This window comes from Diceros bicornis, unplaced genomic scaffold (genome assembly GCF_020826845.1).
Source record: "Diceros bicornis minor isolate mBicDic1 unplaced genomic scaffold, mDicBic1.mat.cur scaffold_73_ctg1, whole genome shotgun sequence".
In the NCBI taxonomy this organism is placed as follows: Eukaryota; Metazoa; Chordata; class Mammalia; order Perissodactyla; family Rhinocerotidae; genus Diceros; species Diceros bicornis.
The window spans coordinates 1959355-1980342 of NW_026691615.1; the positions used below are offsets into that span (position 1 = coordinate 1959355).

The 20988-nt window shown below is 57.2% G+C and overlaps 2 protein-coding genes across 2 annotated transcripts; both read left to right on the plus strand.

Annotated features, from left to right (window-relative positions):
• The first annotated feature begins 137 nt into the window (after positions 1 to 137).
• Positions 138 to 6718, plus strand: SLC25A41 (solute carrier family 25 member 41). Its single transcript, XM_058537936.1, has 7 exons — positions 138 to 1458; positions 1663 to 1818; positions 2366 to 2518; positions 2705 to 2812; positions 5042 to 5209; positions 5293 to 5440; positions 6243 to 6718. The coding sequence occupies exons 1-7, from the start codon at positions 1246 to 1248 to the stop codon at positions 6407 to 6409; spliced, it is 1113 nt and encodes a 370-aa protein (XP_058393919.1). The 5' UTR covers positions 138 to 1245; the 3' UTR covers positions 6410 to 6718.
• A 1321-nt stretch (positions 6719 to 8039) lies between these two features.
• On the plus strand, positions 8040 to 19913 carry KHSRP (KH-type splicing regulatory protein). Its single transcript, XM_058537935.1, is given in 24 exon segments — positions 8040 to 8143; positions 8146 to 8232; positions 8235 to 8264; positions 8267 to 8377; positions 10113 to 10209; positions 10853 to 10891; positions 11243 to 11282; positions 12208 to 12257; positions 12527 to 12598; positions 13759 to 13816; positions 14130 to 14304; positions 14489 to 14587; positions 14977 to 15075; positions 15197 to 15299; positions 16006 to 16106; positions 16212 to 16356; positions 16435 to 16595; positions 16674 to 16783; positions 17209 to 17236; positions 17238 to 17298; positions 17408 to 17608; positions 17700 to 17777; positions 17853 to 18013; positions 19094 to 19913. Coding segments are annotated over 24 exon segments (2145 nt in total). The 5' UTR covers positions 8040 to 8113; the 3' UTR covers positions 19103 to 19913.
• Positions 19914 to 20988: the final 1075 nt, after the last annotated feature.

Genomic DNA, 20988 nt, shown 5'->3' on the forward strand with positions numbered 1-20988 from the left:
GCAGAGGAGGGGGGACCTGACTCAGGTGCTCACCGGCGCCCTCTGATGGCTTCTGCGGGGAGGACAGACTGGGGCGGGTGAGGGCAGGAGTAGGGGGACCAGGGCGGAGGGGACTGCAGTGGTCCAGGTGAGCGATGATGGGGCTGGACCAGCGCGGTAGCCATGGATATGGTAAGATGCAACCAGTTTCTAGATATATTTTGAAGGTTAAGCTCACAGGATGTGATGTCAGATTGTGGGCATGAAAAGGAAAAATCAAGGATGACTTCAAGGTTTTTGACCCAAACAACTTGGAGGACGGAAGTGCCCTCAGTGAAGACTCTCATTGGATCCTACTGACAACACTACGTGATGGAGTTTACCGTTACTTCCAATCTCCAGATGGGGAAACTGAAGCTCAGAGAAGTAAAGCCCGTACCCCAAGGTCACACGGCAAGAAGTGTTTGACATGGGATCCGAACCCAGGTCCTTCTGACTCCAAACCTATGTCTGTCTTACTTTGGGGACCAACTGTGTCTCTCTCTCCCAGAGCTCCAGAGCCTTCCCATTCTCCCTCATTTCCATCTTCTGTTGCCATGACAACGAAACGCAGTGTATCAGTTTCCTATGACTGCTGTAACAAATGACCACAAACTTGGTGGCTTAAAACAATATAAATGCATTATTCTGGAGGTCAGAAGCCTGACATGGATCTCACTGGGCTAAAATCAAGCTGTCAGCAGGGCTGCGTTCCTTCTGGAGGCTCCGGGAGAGAAGCAGCTTCTCGGCCTTTTCCAGCTTCTAAAGGCCACCTGCATTCCATGGCTCGTGGCCCCTTCCTCCATCTTCAAAGCCAGCAATGGCCGGTCGAGTCTTGCTCACATTATATCACTCTAGTGCCCACTCTTCTGCCTCCCTCTTCCCTGTTTAAGGACTCATGAGATTACATTGGGCCCACTTGGTTAATCCAGAATAATCTCTCCATCTCCCCTTCAGCAGGTTAGCAACCTTAACTCCATCTGCAAAGTTAATCCTCTCCTTGCCGTGTAACATAACACGTTCAGAGGTTCAGAGGGATTAAGAAGTGGACCTTTTTGGGGAGAGACTTTCACTCTGCCCACCGTATCCAGTGAGGTCACAAGGGCCTCTGTGACCTCATCAATCCCCTGGGACCCAAAGTTACAAGGTGCCCCTCCCACACGGTTGCCAGATGGGCAAACCTCTCACCAGGGGTTTGAACCTAAGTGTCCTGACCTTCTGGCTGCCATGGGGGCCCAACCTGAGGAGGTTCAGAAGCCTTGCTTGAGGGTCCAGACCCTGTTGAAGAGGGTCAATGCCTTATTCATCAAAGCCCCGCACTCACCCTTCCTCCCACCCCCACCCCCACCCCTCCTCCGGAACCCAGGCTGTACACACGTGTATGGGTACGTGTTTGGGCACGTGGGTGAAAATGATATGGAGCACCTCCCATCGCAGCAGGTGAGTTTGGGAACCACAGGTCTCCCAGGACCTCCAGCCCATCTCCTCTGCATGGCCCGCTCCCCTCCATGAATGCCTAGAATTCCACCTTAATGCAGTGGGGGACCAGAGTGGGCCTTTCGCCAGGAGGGGGTTCTGGAGATGTGTCTGGGGAAGGAGCTCCAGCCTGGCTGAGTACGGGCGGGAGCTGGGTCTGCCCTGCAGGTACTGGACACGGGAGAGCAGCTGATGGTCCCCGTGGAGGTCCTGGAGGTGGGTAATGAGGGGGCCTTGTGGAAGTTTCTGCTCTCGGGAGCCATGGCCGGGGCGGTGTCTCGTACCGGCACAGCCCCTCTGGACCGCGCCAAGGTGTACATGCAGGTGAGTTGGGGGCACAGTGCTGGAGCCATTGGGGTGGGGATGGACGGAGGTGGAGCTGATGGAGTTCAGGATGGGGGTGGGGGTGCAGCTGGAAACAGGCATGAGGGTGGGGTTGGGACAGGGGTTGGAGATAGAAGAGGCTGAATGGAGGTGGGGTGGGAATTGGAGTTCGGGATAACCATGGAGCCCATGTGGATGGGGCATGGAGTTGAGTTGGGGAAGGAGTTGAGAGAATGGTACCAGGGACAGGCATAAGGTTAGGGATCAGGAGATTGGGGATGGGATCTTTGGATGGCATTGAAGACAAAATAGGACTGGAGAGGGGAGGAAGATGAGAGATGATGGGAATGTGGGTGGGTGTTGGGTTGGGGTCTATGTTGGGTTACAGAATTCTAGCCAGGGAAGGAGTTGGAGAAAGAATGGGGCTGGGAGGGGGATAGGGTTTGTTGGGGGGCTGGAGACAGGATAGGGCTGAGCGCCAGGCTGGGATGGGTATGGAGATGGGGAGGAGGGCTCTTCACAGGGCTAGGGGCCTCCCTACCCCCAGGTCTACTCCTCCAAGACGAACTTCATGAACCTGCTGGGGGGGCTACGGAGCATGGTCCAGGAGGGGGGCTTCCGCTCCCTATGGCGGGGCAATGGCATCAATGTACTCAAGATTGCCCCCGAGTATGCCATCAAATTCTCCGTCTTTGAACAGGTGCGGGGATGGGCTGCTTTCCCCAGCCCTGCCCTCAATCCCAACCTCTCCTATACCCCCGCCCCAAAAGCCCAGATCCTTATCCAAGACACACTTTCACCCTCCAGGTCCCAGACCTCTCCCCCGGATGGGTTTCAGGTAGGAAGATGGGTAGCTCTTCTCTCACGCCCCTCTCTCCTGTCCCAGTGTAAGAATTACTTCTGCGGAGTGCATGAGTCCCCACCCTTTCAGGAACGTCTCCTTGCTGGCTCCCTGGCAGTGGCCACCTCCCAGACGCTGATCAACCCCATGGAGGTAAGAAAATATCGGCCCCCTAGAAGATGAAACAAGAGGAAAGTTGCCAGATGTTACTGATTCCTCCTCCTCCTCTTCTCCTTCTTCATATGAGATATGTATCAAACTTTTATTCCAGATAGCTACCCAGTCACCTCAACACTATTTACCAATTACTGAATGATCTGAGATGCCACTTTTGTAATTTACTAAGTTCCTTTATCTGTTTGTTTTGTTGTTGTTGTTGTTGTTTTGGTTTTGTTTTGTTTGTTTGTTTTTGCTGAGGAAGATCGCCCCGAGCTAACATCCGTGCCATCCTCTATTTGGTATGTGGGTCGCCGCCACAGCATGGCTGATGAGCGGTGTAGGTCGGCGCCCGGGATCCGAATCCACAAACCCGGGCTGCCGAAGCAGAGCGCACTGAACTTAACCACTAGGCCACGGGGCCTGCCCCTATTTGGGTTTATTTTTGGCTTTTTCTTCTTGTTGTTCTGGTGTCTGTTCATGCACTACTATCTTCTAATTTTTTTAATGAATAGACTTTATTTTGTAGAGCAGTTCTAGGTTTACAGAAAAATTGAGCAGAAAGTACAGGGAGTTCCCATATACCTCTCCCAATATATACAAAGTTTCCACTGTTACTAACATCTTGCATTACAGTGGTATACTTGTTACAATTGATGAGCCAATATTGATACATTGTTATTAACTAAAGACCATAGTTTACATCAGGGTTCAATCTTGTGCTGTATCTTTCTATGAGTTTTGACAACGTATAATGACATGTAGCCACTATTACAGTATCACACAGAGTAGTCTCACTGCCCTAAAAATCCTCTGTGCCACCCCATTCCTCCCTCCCTCCTTCCCCCAATCCCTGGCAACCACTCATTATTTTACTGTCTATATAGTTTTGCCTCCTGTCTTTAATTTTTGAGGCTTGATATTAAGTTTGATCATTCCCCATCCCTGCTCTTTTTTTTATCAGTTTTCAAGACTATTCTCCTCTGTTGATTTTTCCATTTAAACTTGAGAAGCAACTTGTCTAGTTCAGAAAACAAAACCACCTACTGGCATTTTTTACTGGGATGGTGTTCAATTTATAAATAAGTTTAGAGATTATTGCCATCTATATGAGGTTGGGTCTACACGTCCAAAAACACTTTCATTTGCTCAATTATCTTTTAAAGTTTTCTTCATATAATTCTTAGCTGGTTAAGTTTCTTCCAAAATGCATTCATTTTCGATTGCTGCATAACAAATTACCAGACTCAGGAGCTTAAAATGATACAGATTTATAATCTCATTGTTTCTGTGGGTCACGTCTGGGCACTAGCTAGTCAGGTCCTCTGCTCAGGGTTTCATCAGGAGGAAATCAATGTGTCAGCTGGGCTACCAACGAACCCGTCTAAGGCTTGGGTCCTCTGCCAAGCTCCCTGGTTGTTGGCAGGATTCAGCTTCTCGTGGCTGTAGGACTGAGGTCCTCAACTCCTAGAAGCCACCCACTGTTCCCTGCCATGTGGTCCTCTCCACAACAGTTTGCTTGTTTAAGACTAACCAGAGGGTGTCTCTGAGGCTCCCAATCTCTCTGACTTCTGTCTCTGGCAACAGACTCTCTTTTAAAGGGTGCACCTGATTAGGTCTGGCCCACCCGGGACAATTTTTCTTGATTCACTTAAAGTCATGCTTAGGGGCCTTCATTACATCTGCAAAACCCCTTCAGCTTTGCCACATCATGTAACCTGATCAGCAGAGTGACATCCCTGCGTATTCACAGGTCCAGCCTTCACTCACAGTGTGGGGGAGCATTGACAGAGCATGCGTACCAGGGGGCCGGGAATCTTGGGGATCGCCTTAGAATTTGGCCTGCCACACTTGGTGTTCTGTCTTCTGCACAACTGTAGAGTTGCCAAAATTTTGACATTGGGGCATTTCATAAAAATTCCGATTTCTGGCTTCTTTTGGAACATGGGCAGATCTGGCCACCTGGGGCTCATATTCCCATGGTGCTACCTATGGCTGGTGCTAAGTGGCAGCTGCCACAGACCCCACTCGGCTCACATCACTTCCCTTACCCTCTTGGCCTCTGTCACACTTGAGCTTCTGAACCCTGGGCTGAGAGCACACACAGGCCAAGGGATCTGACGCCCTGGGTTTGAAACGCAGCTGTGCACATTCCTGAGCAGTTTCCTCGTTTGTAAATGGGGACAATGGCCACAAATGAGCCGCCTTACTCCTCACCCTCCCCAGGTGCTGAAGACACGGCTGACCCTGCGCCGGACAGGCCAGTACAAGGGGCTTCTGGACTGCGCCAGGCAGATCCTGGAGCGGGAGGGCACCCGCGCCCTTTACCGCGGCTACCTGCCCAACATGCTTGGCATCATCCCATACGCCTGCACTGACCTGGCCATCTATGAGGTGGGGGACCCGCAGAGGGGGTGGCGGGGGTGGTGTGAACCCAGACACATAGTGACCTTCCTCCTGGCCCCTTTCTCCTGCAGATGCTCAGGTGCTTCTGGCTGAAGTCAGGCAGGGACATGGAGGACCCTAGTGGCCTGGTGAGTCTGTCATCTGTGACGCTGTCCACCACCTGCGGCCAGATGGCCAGTTACCCGCTGACTCTGGTGCGCACCAGGATGCAGGCCCAAGGTGAGCCTGGCCCGAGTGGCCACTGCACATGCCCCTCCCCCGTTGCCCCAGCTCTCTGAACTCTCATCCCCCAAACTGCCTCCCGAATCTCCACATCCGATCCTGGCCAGCTTTGCTCACCCCCAAACCCACCAAGACTTATGCTTACCCCCAAATCTGATCCCAGCCCTCAATTAACCCTACAAATCACTAAAATGAACACCCAGCTCTCGACTGGCCCCCACAAACTTCCCCCAAGTATGACCCAGGCCCCCAAACTGACCTCAAGACATATCTTCCCCAAAGGACCTCCCAAATTTTCCAAATCAGATCCACCCGTCAACGGGATCTGACAGTTAAAATGGCTCCTAAATCTGCCAAATTTGACCCTTAGATGTCCCCAAACTCATAACCACTTCCCCCAATACCCTGGGAACTCCCCAAATGTGATTCCCCCAAATGGACTCTGAGCCTCTAAACCAATCCACAAACATCCAAATAGGTGCTTAGCCCACTACCCTGATCTTGAAAATGTCCCCAAACGACCCCTTGGCACACTCCCCAAATCTCTAGCAGATCTTAGAAGTTGTCTCTCGAATAAGCCCGAATGTTCTCTAAGATGTTCCTGAGAATGAATCCTAAAATTCCTGCCCCTTACTCTCCCAAAACTGACCAATTTCCTCTAAAAGTCTTCCAAATTCCTTTCCAACTGACCCCCTATGAGCCCTGCCCCTGGCTTTGCCCCCATCCCCCAACATTCCAGCCCCCCTAGGAGGCAGGGTCATCTCTGGCCGAGGCCCTGAGTTTGCCCCTATCCCCGCAGACACCATGGAGGACTCCACCATGCGCGGAGTCTTCCGGCGGATCCTGGCCCAGCAGGGCTGGCTGGGGCTGTACCGAGGCATGGCTCCCACATTACTGAAGGTGTTGCCAGCAGGCGGCATCAGCTACGTGGTGTATGAAGCCATGAAGAAGACCCTGGGGGTATAGGCAGTGAACTAGGTGACACACCCTGGGGAGAAATAGACAGGAGGCTCCAGTGTCCCCTGGCCCCATGAGCCCTCCAGGCTCAGGCCCTAGGGCAGTTTGTGTCAAGAGAAGCAGGCTGGGGGCCTGGGTCAGAAGATTTGTGGGGCCCCCTCCCCAGGGTGCAGCCAGGACTAGTCTGGACTCCAGTGTGGCTCCTGTGGCCTGTCCTGGCTCCAGAGCGAAATGGTGAATGTGGAGACCACCACGAATAAAGAGATGGTTTCTGCTGTACGTGTCTGGGATACCTGGGTCGAGAAGGGAAGATGGGGACCTGGATACCCGGGGCCAAGAGAGGAGCTAGGCGTCTGGAATCTCTGGCCACAAGAGGGGAGCTGGGGAGCTGGGATTCCTGGGTCTAGGAGGGGGGCTGGGTATCTTGGGCCCCTCGGTCCTGAATGGGAAATGGAAGGCTGGATGAGGCCTGGGTCTAGGAGAGAAGTTGAGGCCTGGGATTGGAGCTTGGAGCTTGGCTCCCAGGACCTTATGTGAAGCGGGTGTGTGGTGTGGAATTAGGGTGTGGGATCCCTCGGTCCTGGGAGGGAACCCATGGCCCCAGACCCTTGAGTTCGGGACGGAGCTGGGTCCATGAGTCCTGGAAGGGAAGTGGGGGCTCTAGATCCCTGAGTGGAAAGAAAAGAGGGGGTACAGGGGATCCCTGGGCTTCCTTCTCCTCTCCGGCCACCCCACCCCCGGAAGCACCCGATCTCCAAGGCCTCAAGCAGGCCACGTGCCCGGCCTACCCAGCCAGGCTCCTGGGGGGCATAACCCAGACATGAGGCCTGAATCCCGGCAGCCGGTCGCCACTGCCCACGTCGGCTGCCATTCAATCCCGCTCCGGCTAATCCCCTCTCACCGTCTGTGGCCGGCTCCGCCCCAATGCAGCTGCGCTCCCACTGGCTCCCACCAAAACTGGGCCCCTTTACTCCCGTCATTGCCATTTGACCAGAGAGGTGTCAGTCACCTTACACCCGCCCCCGCCGCTCTGCCATTGGCTTAGAAGTCAAGGCTAGACAAGGATTCTGGTTAACAGGGGAAGCAATCCAGTCCAAACCCAAGCGCATCACCCAGAACTCCTCAGGGACTGGATTAAATTGACTGCCAATCTTTACAAGAACCGCCTTCCGCGTGTCCTCATTGGCTTGTGTCCACGACTACCTCACCAGGCGCCCGCCCAGCCCGTTCAAAAGGGCCTTTCGCCAGGCCCCCTCCTTCCTGTCCGCTTGACTCTTCGGAGCCCGTCAATCCGGTTCTGAAGCCGCCCCGCGATTCTGGAACTCTCGCTTCATTGGGCCTCCCGGCTTCTCGGATCGCCTCGATTTGCCCGCCCAGCGCCGGCGGGCCGCAGCCCATTGCCTCCGAGAGCTGTCGGTCACGCGGCACCTCCCGCCCACGGCGTCTCGAGGCGCTCCGATTGGCCGCCCGCCTCCGGAGCCCGCGATTGGTGTCGCGGGAGGGGCGGCCGCCTCCCATTGGCCCGGCGGTGCCGTCCGTCACGCCGGCGGCGGGAGGGGGCGTCCCTCTCCCCCCTCGCCGTCTTCCCAGCCGCTGGGTTCCCAGAGTGCTCCGCGGCCGTGTGGAGCGAGGCCTTGTTCCCGCGTTGAGCCGCCGCCGCCGCCGCCTCCTCCTCAGCTTCAGCCTCCGCGCCAGGCCCGGCCCCGCCGCGCCATGTCGGACTACAGCACCGGAGGGACCCCCGCCCGGGCCGCCGCCCGCCCGCCGGCGGGGGCGGGGGGTCCGGGGGAGCTGGGGGCGCCGGGGGAGGCCCTCCCGCCGGGCCCGCCGGGCGCGGGGGGACCGGGGCGGCGGCGGCCCCGGCCGGCGGGCGGCCCGGGCGGGGGGTCGGCCGGGGGCCCCTCGCAGCCGCCCGGCGGGGGCGGCCCGGGGATCCGCAAGGACGCCTTCGCCGACGCCGTGCAGCGGGCCCGTCAGGTGAGGAGGCCGCGGGCCCGAGGGCGCGCCGCGCGCGCGGGGGAGGGGGCGGGGTCACGTGCGCGCGCGCGGGGGTCGCGGGGGGAGACCGGGGCCGCCGCGGGGGGTCACGTGGGGCGGGAGGCGGGGGCCGGGGGCGCCTCGAGTGCGGGTGACCCCCCTGCACGGGGAAGGGGCATCCGGGGGGGGGTCCCCAAGAGCGGCCCGGCGTGTGCAGGGGCCCTAGGGCGCGGGGACTCACTTTGGGAACCCCCCTGAGGCTCCACGAGGGCATACTCCCCTTTCCTGGAAGCAAAGGGTCCTCTTTCCCGGGGGAAGGTCTTGCCCGGCCCCCACCTCCCCATCGGGGCAGTGAGTCCTGTTTCTCCCGCAACCCAGTCCCATTTCTGCCCGCTCGCCGGAATGAGAGGACTTTGGGGGGAAAAAGTTCTTCGTCTCGCGCCTAGAAAGTGGAAAGGGAACCTTTTTGCTGCCAGAGTGGCCAGGCCCTCAGCGACATGGGGAGGGTGAGCACCTGGTGGATGCTTCCGGTGGCTTGAAAGCATGGTCTGTCTCTTTTGGGGACGGAGGGGAGGGTCCCATCACTCTGTCTGGAAGCGGGATGACAACAGGGAAGTGTCACATGGTGGTGTGGCTGACCTCCCCAGCTCCGTTCGCAGCCTCCCCGCGGCCTGGAGGGGAGGAGGCTGGTGGAAAGGGAGGACTTTGCCGCCCCTTTCAGGAAGCAGGCGATCAAGTGCTTTCTGGGGGTTGTCCCAATGCCTGCAGGGCAAGGTGGGAGGTCCCGTTAGGTGCACGCCCTCTTCCCGCCCAGTGTGATCTGTAGGTTTCTCACCTCTGGAGTCGGATCTACCCGGTTATAATGTGCGCTTGATCTGGGCGCCCACCGAACTGTCTGGTTTGAGAAGCAGCTGCAACTGGGGTGGGGGTGGGGGGTTGGTGGTGTCTGTTGGGGTGGGATAAGGCCCCATCTGGGCATCCCAAGAGCTTTGGCTCCAAGTGTCAAAAAAAAATAAAATAAAATAAGAGAGGTGAAAAGATAGATTCTTAGCTCGTGGTTTGTGTTTCTTTGGAAAACTTATAATCTCACAGATTTTAGTCTTCAGTTGGTTGGGTTGGGATTTATTTGAAGTTGCTCTTCGTGTGTCTAAGATGTAACATGTGGTCCAAAAGGGTCTTTCATTTTGGTCCAGTGAAGATTTCAGGTGCCTTGAAGCTAAAGCTTCCCTGCGATTTGTTCCACAAATGCAAAAATTTTGAGGGTGAAGGAGGTAAAGACAAGTTGTGCTCTTGAGCATCCCAGAAGAACCTGGCTGTAGTCATGCTTTCTGGTTCTCTGCGCCGGGCGCTCGGGCGAGGAGGTGTCTGAAAGTTTTCCCAGGGGAGATGACCTGGGGGAGGACCCTCCCTGGGGCCTGCCCTGTGGTTCCATTCACTCCTAGAACAGGTCAGTGTGGGTTACAGTCTGACCACAAACAATTTAGGCACAAATCCCATCGAGAAAGGGAGTTTTGAAATTCCTGGATAACTCTTGAACTCTGAGGTCTCAGGTGAAAACTCTTTCTAGAATGTCTTAACCAGCAGGCTCTTCCCTAAATCAGGGGGAAGCCACTCCCAGGCCAGCAGCAAGAGCTGTTGGGTTTTCATGAGCCAGAGATGTTCTGAGAAGTTGATCTGAGCACCGTGGAGGGTTGTTCTGGTGGTAATTCTTCTGTGCTTACAACTTTACTTCTAGATCGCAGCCAAAATTGGAGGCGACGCTGCTACGACAGTGAATAACAGCACTCCTGATTTTGGTTTTGGGGGCCAAAAGAGGCAGTTAGAAGATGGAGGTAACTGTCTGCTGGGAGGGAGGGCTGGGGGCAGAGAGTGGGGGACCTTTGTTTGAATGTGGTTCAGAGGAGGGAGAAGCCTGCTGCCATTTGGTCTTTTAAATCCTCAGCCACCCCAGCTTTGTTCGCTCTTTTTGTTTGGTCTGCCGCCCTGAGGTATCAGGTGGCTGAGAGGAGGGCAGATTATTGTGACCAGGTCCAAGTTGTAAGCTCTCAAGATCGGCCCTCCCCTCCTGGTGGGCTGGGGAAATGCTGGCGGTCTTTTGAGGCCCCACAGAAGCAAAGTTTGACTGGCCCTGGGGTGTGCAGTATTACCCACAGTAGTCAAAATGATGAACTCGGTGATCAGCCCGACTGCTTTCATCGAGGACCCTCCTGCCCCTAAGGCAGGTCCCGTCCTAAGCTGGGAGGAGGAAGTGCGGCCATCATTGTGCCCCCATTATCAAGGGCTGCTTTACCCTGAGTGCAGTGGCAGAGTTGATGAAGTCTGGTCCCCCTCTGGGCTGGGTCTCTGCTTCTCATCTTGTCTTGGCTCTGGTGTTGGGGGAGGGGGCCTGTGTGCCAGGACGTGAGGCACCAGCATCGGATCTGAGGCAGCTGTGGGTGGGTGGGAGCTGCATCTGACAGCCTCTCTCTTTCACAGACCAACCGGAGAGCAAGAAACTCGCTTCCCAGGGAGACTGTAAGTCCACTGGGGGACGCGGGCAGAGGGCAGCCTCAGGGTCGTGAGAGGTTTGTAGGAATCAGGAACTAGAAGCACGGAGCAGACAGCACTTCTCCTTTATGGAGGCTCTAGGTGTTCATTATCTGGGGTGTATGAGCCTTAGGGATCCCGGACCCCCAGACACTGAGGCAGAAGTACTCACTGTGTGTGCTGTGTGAGGAGAGGTCCGTAGTGCCCAGGTGCTTGGGAACCCTCAGAAGCACTGTCACAAGTGCTAGTGGCCCCTTGTGCAGGCAGGAGGACCTGGGGCCAGAGTGTGCAGGGTCAAAGAGGACCAGGCCAATCTTTCCTCCTCTTTTCTGTCTGCAGCCATCAGTTCTCAGCTTGGCCCCATCCATCCTCCCCCCAGGTAAGTTGTGATTCAGGGAACACGTCATTTCCTTGTCTGTCAGCTGTCTCTGGCCTTTCTTACGGATTTGGGGGAGCTCTGTCTGGGGACTGCACTGTTGAGGGCTTTGTCTCCGTTGCTGGTCGACCAGAGAGGACGGAAGGGCAGAGGAGCTGCATTCGTCCCTCGTACATCCCCGTCTGGGCCACAGGGAGGAGAGAGGGTGGTCTCCACGCCCTGTTGCTTCCTTCATTGGGCGGGGACACTCAGAAGCACAGACATCCGTCTTCCCAGAAAAGGTTGGGGACCAGCCTCGGTTTTCTCATCTGCCTTCTGCAGATTCTTGTTCCTTGAGAGCTGGTGGAGCCTGGGGTTCTTTTCCTACCTCCCCCCACTCCCCCATGACCTCAGTCAACCTGACTTAAAATCCTTTGTGAAGGACTACATTGTTTCTTTCTTTTTTTAATGAGCTGGAAGTTTTGTAAAATACAATAAAAATGATTTACTAGGAAAATGAAATGAAAAAGATATAAGGTCAATTTTTTTTTTTTAATTAAAGTCAACAGATGTAAAATGACTTTGTCAGATTGCTGTCAAAGTGTCCAGGTGCTCACTCTCGCCCTGAGCGAGTGGGGCAGCACCAGGCCGGGGGCAGTGCTGCCCCAGACCAAGCCTCTCGTGGCCGGGATGGGGAAGCTGAGCCCTCGAGAGGTTGAGTGACTTGCTGTGGGGAGAGGGAGCCTCGTGCCGTGGTCACACTCTGCTTGGGCTCATGGGGTCTTGGTCCCCATGTCAGTGGAAGCGGTGTCAGAGGCCAGAGACATCGAGGGCCCCCAGGGGCAGGGGCCGTGGCTTTGAGGGGCCTTTTCTCCAGGACACCGTCTGGCTCTCCCATCTCCCTCCACTTCTTTCCCCCTTGAGACTGACTTTCATCGTCTCTTTGCAGGACTTCAATGACAGAAGAATACAGGGTCCCAGACGGCATGGTGGGACTAAGTGAGTGTGGGTCAGCGTGGTCGGGGATGCCCATTGTCTGTCCCTCTGGGGACCAGTGTCCTGGGAGCCCCTGCAGCCCAGAAGCTTTAGTCTGAGAGGGCCTCCCGTGTTCTGCTCTCCCCCATCCTTTCTGGGTGGGGAGGACGGTGGAGCTTTGGACATGGCTGCTGTCCCCTTGAACATCAGTGGGGCTGGGAACCCCTGCCATGCTGTCTTCTCAGTGCTGGGCTCCCCCCATCAGTCTGCTTTTCTCCCTCTTCTCCCCCTAGTCATTGGCAGAGGAGGCGAACAGATCAACAAAATCCAGCAGGATTCAGGCTGCAAAGTCCAGATCTCTCCAGGTATGAGAGAGCCAGATTCGTGCCAGAGTGGGCACTGGGCTGGGTGGGGATGGGGTTAGGTCTTTGCATTTCTTCTTTATTCTTTTTTTTGTTGAGGAAGATTTGCCCTGAGCTAACATCCCTTGCAGTCTTCCTCTTTTTTTCGTATGTGAGCTGCCACCACAGCATGGCCGCTGAGATACGAGTGGTATAGGTCCACACCTGGGAACTGAACACTAGGCCACTGGGGCTGGCGCTGCGTTTCTTTTTTTTCTTTGTGAGGAAGATCAGCCCTGAGCTAACATCCGTGCCCATCTTCCTCTACTTTATATGGGACGCTGCCACAGCATGGCTTGACAAGCGGCGCGTCGGTGGGCGCCCGGGATCCGAACCTGCGAACCCCGGGCCACTGCAGCAAAGCGTGCGCCCTTAACCACTGCGCCACTGGGCCGGCCCCCTTGCGCTTCTTTTTAATAACCACCTAACTCTAGAAGTGACATAGGCTGGCTTTTGTTTGTTGAGTGCTTTCTGTGTGCCAGGCTAGGCGCAGTAGCTCAACTCATATAGCAACTCAAGGTATAGCTGCGACTGTTGTTTTCTTTGATTTTACAGTTAGTGGGGAGGGTTGAGTGGAAGATCTAGACTTGTATACAGGAAGCCTCGCCTAGTCCCTGCTCTGAACCATTATGTTAAGCTGCCACCTAAACTAAACTGGTGGAAAACGAGCAGGAGGATGTGAGGCGGGGGGATACAGTAGAAAGGAGCTTGGAGGTCAGGCCTGGGTTTCAATCCCAGTTTTCAGTTCACCTGCTGGTGCCTGCCCTACGGGGTTCCCGAGGACCTGCTCTAGCACGTGTGAAGTTGTTGGTTGTGGGTGGTGCTCATGCGATCATCAGTGGTGGGAGGGGCCCAGGTTTTGGACCTTCTGGAATCTGCCTCTTCTTCCCCCTCATCTTTTTCCCCACAAGTTCTGTCTCCCTTGCTGGACTTGAAGCTTCCTGACCTTAGCCTTGTATATTGCAGCCTCCCAGGTGTTTGGGGAAGTAAATGGATTTGTCAGGCAGCCAGATGGTGGCAGAAGTGGCCGTTGGTTGTTCTGGAAGTTTCCTCACCTCCATAGAAGGCCTTTCCAGTGTCCTCAGACCCGGGAAGGCATTGATCTTATCTCCTTTTCTCTCCAGACAGCGGCGGCCTGCCCGAGCGCAGCGTGTCCTTGACAGGAGCCCCAGAGTCTGTCCAGTAAGTCCTTGGTGGGCTTGTCATTGTGACGAGGGGAGTGGTCAGAAGTCCTCTCGATGCTTTTGAAAGTTGGGGGTGACCCCCACCCCATGTCCCTCAACCCCTGCCCTCTCCAGAGGGCCGTACTGACCCATTGATTCCTCCGACTCCTAAGATCTGGGAAACCTGACCCTGGATAACCCCAGCCCCAGGGACTGGACTCTCCTCGTCATCTGTCACACACACATGTTGGAGGCGCCTTCTTCCCTTTGAGCTGGGTGGGGCCGCGGGGCCAGTTCTCTTTCAAGTGACGGCATCCTCTTCCCCTTCCCAGGAAAGCAAAGATGATGCTGGATGACATCGTCTCTCGGGGTCGTGGGGGCCCCCCAGGACAGTTCCACGACAACGCCAACGGCGGCCAGAACGGCACGGTGCAGGAGATTATGATCCCGGCGGGGAAGGCTGGCCTGGTCATCGGCAAAGGCGGGGAGACGATTAAGCAGCTGCAGGTGAGGGGGAAGGATGGAGGACAGAGGCTCCTTCCATCTCAAGAAAGTTCCCTTCCTGTGTGTGTGTCTCACACACTGCCTGCTTTACCAGTCTTTGTCCTCTTGGTCACGCCTGCCCCGGCGTGCACCAGCCCCAGAAAGTCCTGCCAAAGCCGAGCCCTGACAGTCAGTGTTGCTTGTGCAGGAGCGAGCTGGAGTGAAGATGATTTTAATTCAAGACGGTTCCCAGAACACAAACGTGGACAAACCTCTCCGGATCATTGGCGATCCTTACAAAGTGCAGGTGAGTGCACCCTGGGGTGGTGGGGGTTCTGGAAAAGTGAGGCCGGGCGGGTCTGCTGGGATCTGCATTTGTTGGAGATTTGTATGAACGAGCGTCAAGTGGAGAGGTTTTTAAGAGCGCTGACTTTGAAGTCAGCGCAGAACAAATGTTCTTGTGCTGAACTCTCCTTCCCGGCCTTCGGTACGTGAGGAAGTGGCCTAAACTCTGATCTTCCGTTTTCTTATCTGGAAAATGGGTGCTGGGCGTGCCTGCCTCTCAGGGTGGCAGATAATGAGCTCAGCACGCGTGTGTCGGGCCTTAGCTTAGGCCCCTGACCCCTCAGGACGGGGGAGACCCGGGGCTGGGGGGCAGCAGGACTCACCGTGTGCGCCGTGCCCTGGGTGTTGCAGCAAGCCTGCGAGATGGTGATGGACATCCTTCGGGAGCGTGACCAGGGCGGCTTCGGGGACCGGAACGAGTATGGATCCCGGATCGGCGGGGGCATTGATGTGAGTGCAGGCCTCCCGTGGCGGAGGGCTGTGGGGCACGGATGGCTCCTTTCGTGGCCATTGGGCAGCAGAGCTGCGGGGCCGGAACCCGGCTGACCCCTCTGCCTACCTCCCTCCTCAGGTGCCAGTGCCCAGGCATTCTGTCGGTGTGGTCATTGGCCGGAGCGGGGAGATGATCAAGAAGATCCAGAACGACGCCGGCGTGCGGATACAGTTCAAGCAAGGTCAGGGCCACGCCCAGGAGAGGCCGGGCGGTGTGGCTGTTGGCCAGTTCTGTCCTCTCAGGGTCACTTAGGGTCCCCTGTGGGCAGCCTGCACCGTGGTTGGTCTGTTCAGCCTCTTTGTGGTGCCTCGTTAGTCCTAGGCCATCAGGACATGCCTTGTCTACTTCTCCGTGGGACAGCCACGTGAGAGCCAGTGGTGGGCAGCCTGTCCAAGTCCAAAGGGAGTATGTTTTCCTCTCCCATTGGACCTCCCCTTCCCTCTCCCCACCAAGTGGCCCCTCCCTCAGGGCGGCCTGGATGCCCCGAGCTGAGTTGGATCCCTCTCCCCCCGCTCCGGGCTCCTGCCGGGCCCCAGGGAGAGTCTGGGGGGCAGGTCTGTCAGGGGAGTGGCCCTCTGTTACTTCTCAGAGGCTTGTTGCTCTGAGTCCTGTAAGATGCGTCGGGTAGTTCTGGGGGTGTCGAGTGCAGAAAGAAGCCTGGGCCGCCCCCTGCCGTAGCTGTTTGGTTTCCCTCTCTGGGGACGTGGGCCCGCCTGCCTCCTTCCCGGCTCCTCAGTACGTGGAGTGCGGTGAGAGGCGCTTGGAGTCTGAGGTGGTTCAGATACCCCACTTGGCACAGCGATGCTTTGGAGAGGCAGTGCTGCAAGGGTTTAGAGTTGTGCTTCTCTCGTAAATCTGTCTCTCTGCTCTCTGGGTGCTGGCCTCAGACGACGGGACGGGCCCCGAGAAGATAGCTCACATAATGGGGCCCCCGGACCGGTGCGAGCACGCAGCGCGGATCATCAATGACCTCCTCCAGAGCCTCAGGGTGGGTGAGGGCTGGTGGGGTCCCAGGGGGCTGGCCGGCCCGCCCAGGGAAGTCCCAGGGCCAGGCTGGCTTCCTGCCTTCACCCTCCATCTCCCTGTCTTGCAGAGTGGTCCTCCGGGCCCTCCAGGGGGTCCTGGCATGCCCCCGGGTGGCCGGGGCCGAGGAAGGGGCCAGGGCAACTGGGGCCCGCCTGGCGGGGAGATGACCTTTTCCATCCCCACTCATAAGTGCGGGCTGGTCATCGGCCGAGGTGAGTAGATCCCTCCACGCTCCGTCCCTCACCCACTCTCTCCTCCCACCCCTCTTCACTGTCTGCGGCCCCCCACAGGTGGTGAGAACGTGAAAGCCATAAACCAGCAGACGGGCGCCTTTGTAGAGATCTCCCGGCAGCTGCCGCCCAACGGGGACCCCAACTTCAAACTCTTCATCATCCGGGGCTCCCCGCAGCAGATTGACCACGCCAAGCAGCTCATCGAGGAGAAGATTGAGGTGGGCTCAGGGAGGCGCCGGGAGCCGGGGCTCGCCTCCTGTCTCCCTCCCCGCTGACCTTGTCCCGTTCTCCTTCAGGGTCCCCTCTGCCCAGTCGGACCAGGCCCCGGGGGACCAGGCCCTGCCGGCCCCATGGGGCCCTTCAACCCCGGCCCCTTCAATCAGGGGCCCCCCGGGGCTCCCCCTCAGTGAGTATTCTCTCGGCTTCCTGGGATGTAGGGGGTGGGGTCACCATGCTGGTGAGAAGAGCAGCAGGCCCCATTTCCATGCACTGCTAAGAGATCCATCCCGTCTTCTGGGCGTGCTGGTTGTACAGGCCCCAAACGTGACCCCGTCCAGCCTCCTGCCTCACAGGCGCCATTTTTAAAAGACACCCCAAGCGCTGATCCTATTCTTTTCCACCCTGTGTATAAATCCGGGCGTGTTGAATCTGGGGACTTGTGCATCCTTGGGCTGACACAGCCTGTGTCTCCTGCCTTGTCTGTCTCACGCCTTTCCCTGGGCCAGGGGCTCCACGCAGGCGGGGGTCTGGGCCTGGGCCCGCTTCCTGCAGCCGTCCCTGCCCCTCGAGGAGCGGCCCTGGCTCATGTGTTCCCTCTTGCTCCTCCTGCAGTGCCGGGGGCCCCCCTCCTCACCAGTACCCCCCCCCAGGGCTGGGGCAACACCTACCCCCAGTGGCAACCACCTGCTCCTCACGATCCAAGTAAGTAAGGCTGCCCGGGCGAGGCGCAGGACAGGCCTGGGCACCCAGTGGGGCCACAGGGCTGGCTGCCTGGACTCCACGCCTCAGGCCGCCTTCCCTCCTCCCGCAGACAAAGCCGCCGCGGCTGCCGCCGACCCCAATGCTGCCTGGGCCGCCTACTACTCACACTACTACCAGCAGCCCCCAGGCCCCGTGCCCGGCCCCGCGCCAGCCCCCGCGGCCCCGCCTGCCCAGGGCGAGCCCCCCCAGCCCCCACCTGCCGGCCAGTCAGACTACACTAAGGCCTGGGAAGAGTATTACAAGAAGATCGGTGAGTGTGGGGCCGCGGCAGGGGCTCCAGTCAGCAGGCGGCGGGAGGGCTGCGTCCGGGCTCTTCTCTGACCTCTCCGGCCCCTCCGCAGGCCAGCAGCCCCAGCAGCCCGGAGCGCCGCCACAGCAGGACTACACGAAGGCCTGGGAGGAGTACTACAAGAAGCAAGGTGAGCCGGGGGCCGCGGGGTGGGGCCGGCCCACTCTCGCCCAGCCGTCCTCACTCACCCTCTGCGCCCCCGCAGCTCAAGTGGCCACCGGAGGGGGTCCGGGAGCGCCCCCAGGCTCCCAGCCGGACTACAGTGCCGCCTGGGCCGAATATTACAGACAGCAGGCCGCTTACTACGGACAGACCCCAGGTCCCGGCGGCCCCCAGCCTCCACCCACACAGCAGGGACAGCAGCAGGCAAGTGGGAATTGCCACCCTCCTCCTCCTCCTTTTTCCTTCCAACCCCCGGCCACCGTCCATCCTGCCTTAGTGGGTAGCGCCGGCAATCCCTTCCCCTGCGGGGTGTGTCCTTGATGCCTGCAGCGGGGGCCGTGTGGCCAGAGGTCTCCGGGAGCCCCCACGAGCCGGGGGCAGTGTGCGCTGGGTCCAGAGGTTAAACGAAGAGGCCTCCCTCCGCCGGCCCGCTTGTTCCTGTGTACCGCTGTCGTGATGCTGGGGGAGAGCGGAGACAAACGCCGGGTGGAACTGTTGAACTGGTGGGTAGTCCTGGGGTGGGGGCGGGCCGTCGCTCCACCGTTGGTCGCCGTCCTGGCTGCTAACTCGCTCACTCAAAATCTGGCCACTTGGGAAGAAAACGGATCTGTTTTCCCCTCTTCTGCATTACTTTTGGTTTTTGTTCTTTTTAGTCTTTTATTTTTAAACCCATGATCTTTCCCCGGTGTCCAAGTGACTGTGTGTGTTGCAGGCGGCCCCACGTGGGTCAGCCCTGGCTCTGGCTGGTCATGGGGAGCCTGCCCAGGGGCCTGGCCCCGGGGCCCCGCGCTCCCCCGGCCTGGGCTCGGCCGCCTCTGCTCTCGCGCCCGCCTCTGTGTCCCGGTCTTGTCTGTGAAGTGGGCATGACGATCGCTGCCACCTTCCAACCTACCTCACAGGGGTGTTGTGGGGACTCCGTGATCTCTGAGATTGTTGATGTTGTGATGCGCCGGGAGCCGCCCGCTTCCTGAAGACGAAGGGCACCCTCCTCCCTCCAGACCCTGAGCGCGCTTCTCTCCTGCTCTCTCTCCCTCTCTCTCTCTCTGCGGCCCCGCTTCTCTCCTCCCTGCCTTGGTGTCCCTCTCTCTCCTCCATCAGGAGCCAGTCTGACTTCAGCCGACCCCCGGAGCACTTGACTAGACAGTTACAAACACATCCTTCCAGCCTGCGCTCGCACAGGCTCGGGAGGGGGCTTCCTGGCCCCTCCTCGCCACTGTCCCCTAGTCTCCTGCCCCCTCCTCCCCTTCCCGTAGTGACCAATTCCTATCTCTTCCCTCTCCGCAGGCTCAATGAATCGAATGAATGTGAACTTCTTCATCTGTGAAAATCTTTTATTATTTTTCCATTTTGTTCTGTTTGGGGGCTTTTTTTTGTTTCTTTTTTTTTTTTCCGTTTGGCGAGAGAGCGATGGCTGCCGTGGGGGGTGTGGGGAGCCCTCACTGTGAGTGGCGTGGGGGTCGCAGCACGGGCGACGCCGGGCTCTCGCTCTCTCGCTCATTCTGTGTGTCTCACATGCTTCTTTTCTTTCAAAATTGGGATCCTTCATGTTGAGCCAGCCATAGAAGATAGCGAGAACTAAAATCTCTGCAAAAAAAAAAAAGAAATTTTTAAAATAAAAAACACAGAAAGCAAAACAAAACCTATAAAATTATATATATATATATAAAAATCTCTATACGTCCCCAGCCTTCCTGAAACTGCCTTTTTCAGGGGAAAGCAATTCATTTTCTCCCTGCCACCCTCGGCCCTCTTCGTGTTTTTAAAATAAACTTTTAAAAAGGAAACAAAGTCACTCTTGCTATTTCTTTTTTTTTTTTTAGTTAGAGTTGGAACATTCCTTGGACCAGGTGTTTCTATTGCAGGAAAGCCCACCCCCCACCCCCCACCCCCAGTGAGCCCCTCGGCCTCTGCTCCTCCTCTCTCTCCTTCCGCCCTCGCTCGGCTCCCCTGCGGCCCTCCCGTCCCCCCCAGGACTGGTCTGTCGTGTTTCATCTGTTCAAGAGGACATTGAAAACAAATTGAGAACAAAACAAAAAACTTGTATGGCAGTTTTTACTTTTTATCGCTCGTTTTTAACTTCACAAATAAATGATAACAAAACCTCCCCGTGTCTGCTGGGTGCCGTCTCTCTCTCTCTCTCTCTCTCTCTCACTCTCTCTCCCTCCCTCCCTCCCTCCCTCCCTCCTCCTCCTGTAGAGTTTTGAAGCAGATGTTTGTTCTTTATAGATGTTGTAAAAGCCTGATAATGGTGATTGGAAATTACAAGCTTTGTGTTGTGTTTTTTTCTTTTTTTTTCTTTTTTTTTAAGAAAACAATTATAAGAGAAAATAGTTTTTTGCAGGCGCATTGTGCTTTCCTAACCACCCCCCCCCCTTTTTTTTGGTTAAATAAAGTGCTTTTTGTCTAAAACTGCGTGCTGGCCGCAGTTGTGTTCGTAAAGTTGAAGAGGAACAATGCTTGGCCGATGAAAGTGGGGTATGGTCCCCCAAAAACTTTGCCCTTGTGCTCTTGCCTTGCAGGAAGGGAATGGGCTGAGCCCCTGCGGTGCGGTCTCCCCCCACCCCGTTTATCCCTCTGGGAACTTGGGGAGCAAGGCACCCAGGGGGATCCCTGGGGACAGGTGTTCCCATGGATGCGGTCTGCCACACAGCAAACCCAGGCCGTGCCTCACGGGAGTCGGCCTGGCCTTGATCCGTGCCTGGCTGTGGCCTATTTCCTTAGCGAGCCTGAGGTGGAAACCTGGCATGTTCAAGGAAATGGTGCCAGGTGCAGTGCTTGGTGGCAGGCCACGGCCTCCCAAGGATGAGGATGGGAGACTGAACCGAGGGGCCACCTGAGCTGTCTCGCCCAGGGGTGGCATCTCGTGGCATACTGTGTGGGTGGAGTGTTCACTGTGGACTTGTGGTTGAATACCGAGGCTTAAAAATGAGGTTTCACGTTCAGAATCTGGGTGCCTGGGCCCATAGGCGGATATGGCAGCACCAAGCAGGAGGCAGCAACAGCCACCGCCTCTAGGTGGGGCCGTCCACAGCCTGTGACCTGCCCCTGTGGGGGTGTGTGTTGGTGCCGCGCCTTACAGTGGGCCCAGGAAGGGGGATGCTGTCACTCTGGGGTCCCCTCGCCAGACAGCCTACCTCACAGGCACTGCCCCCTTCTGAGCCTGTGCAGGTCCTGGGGTG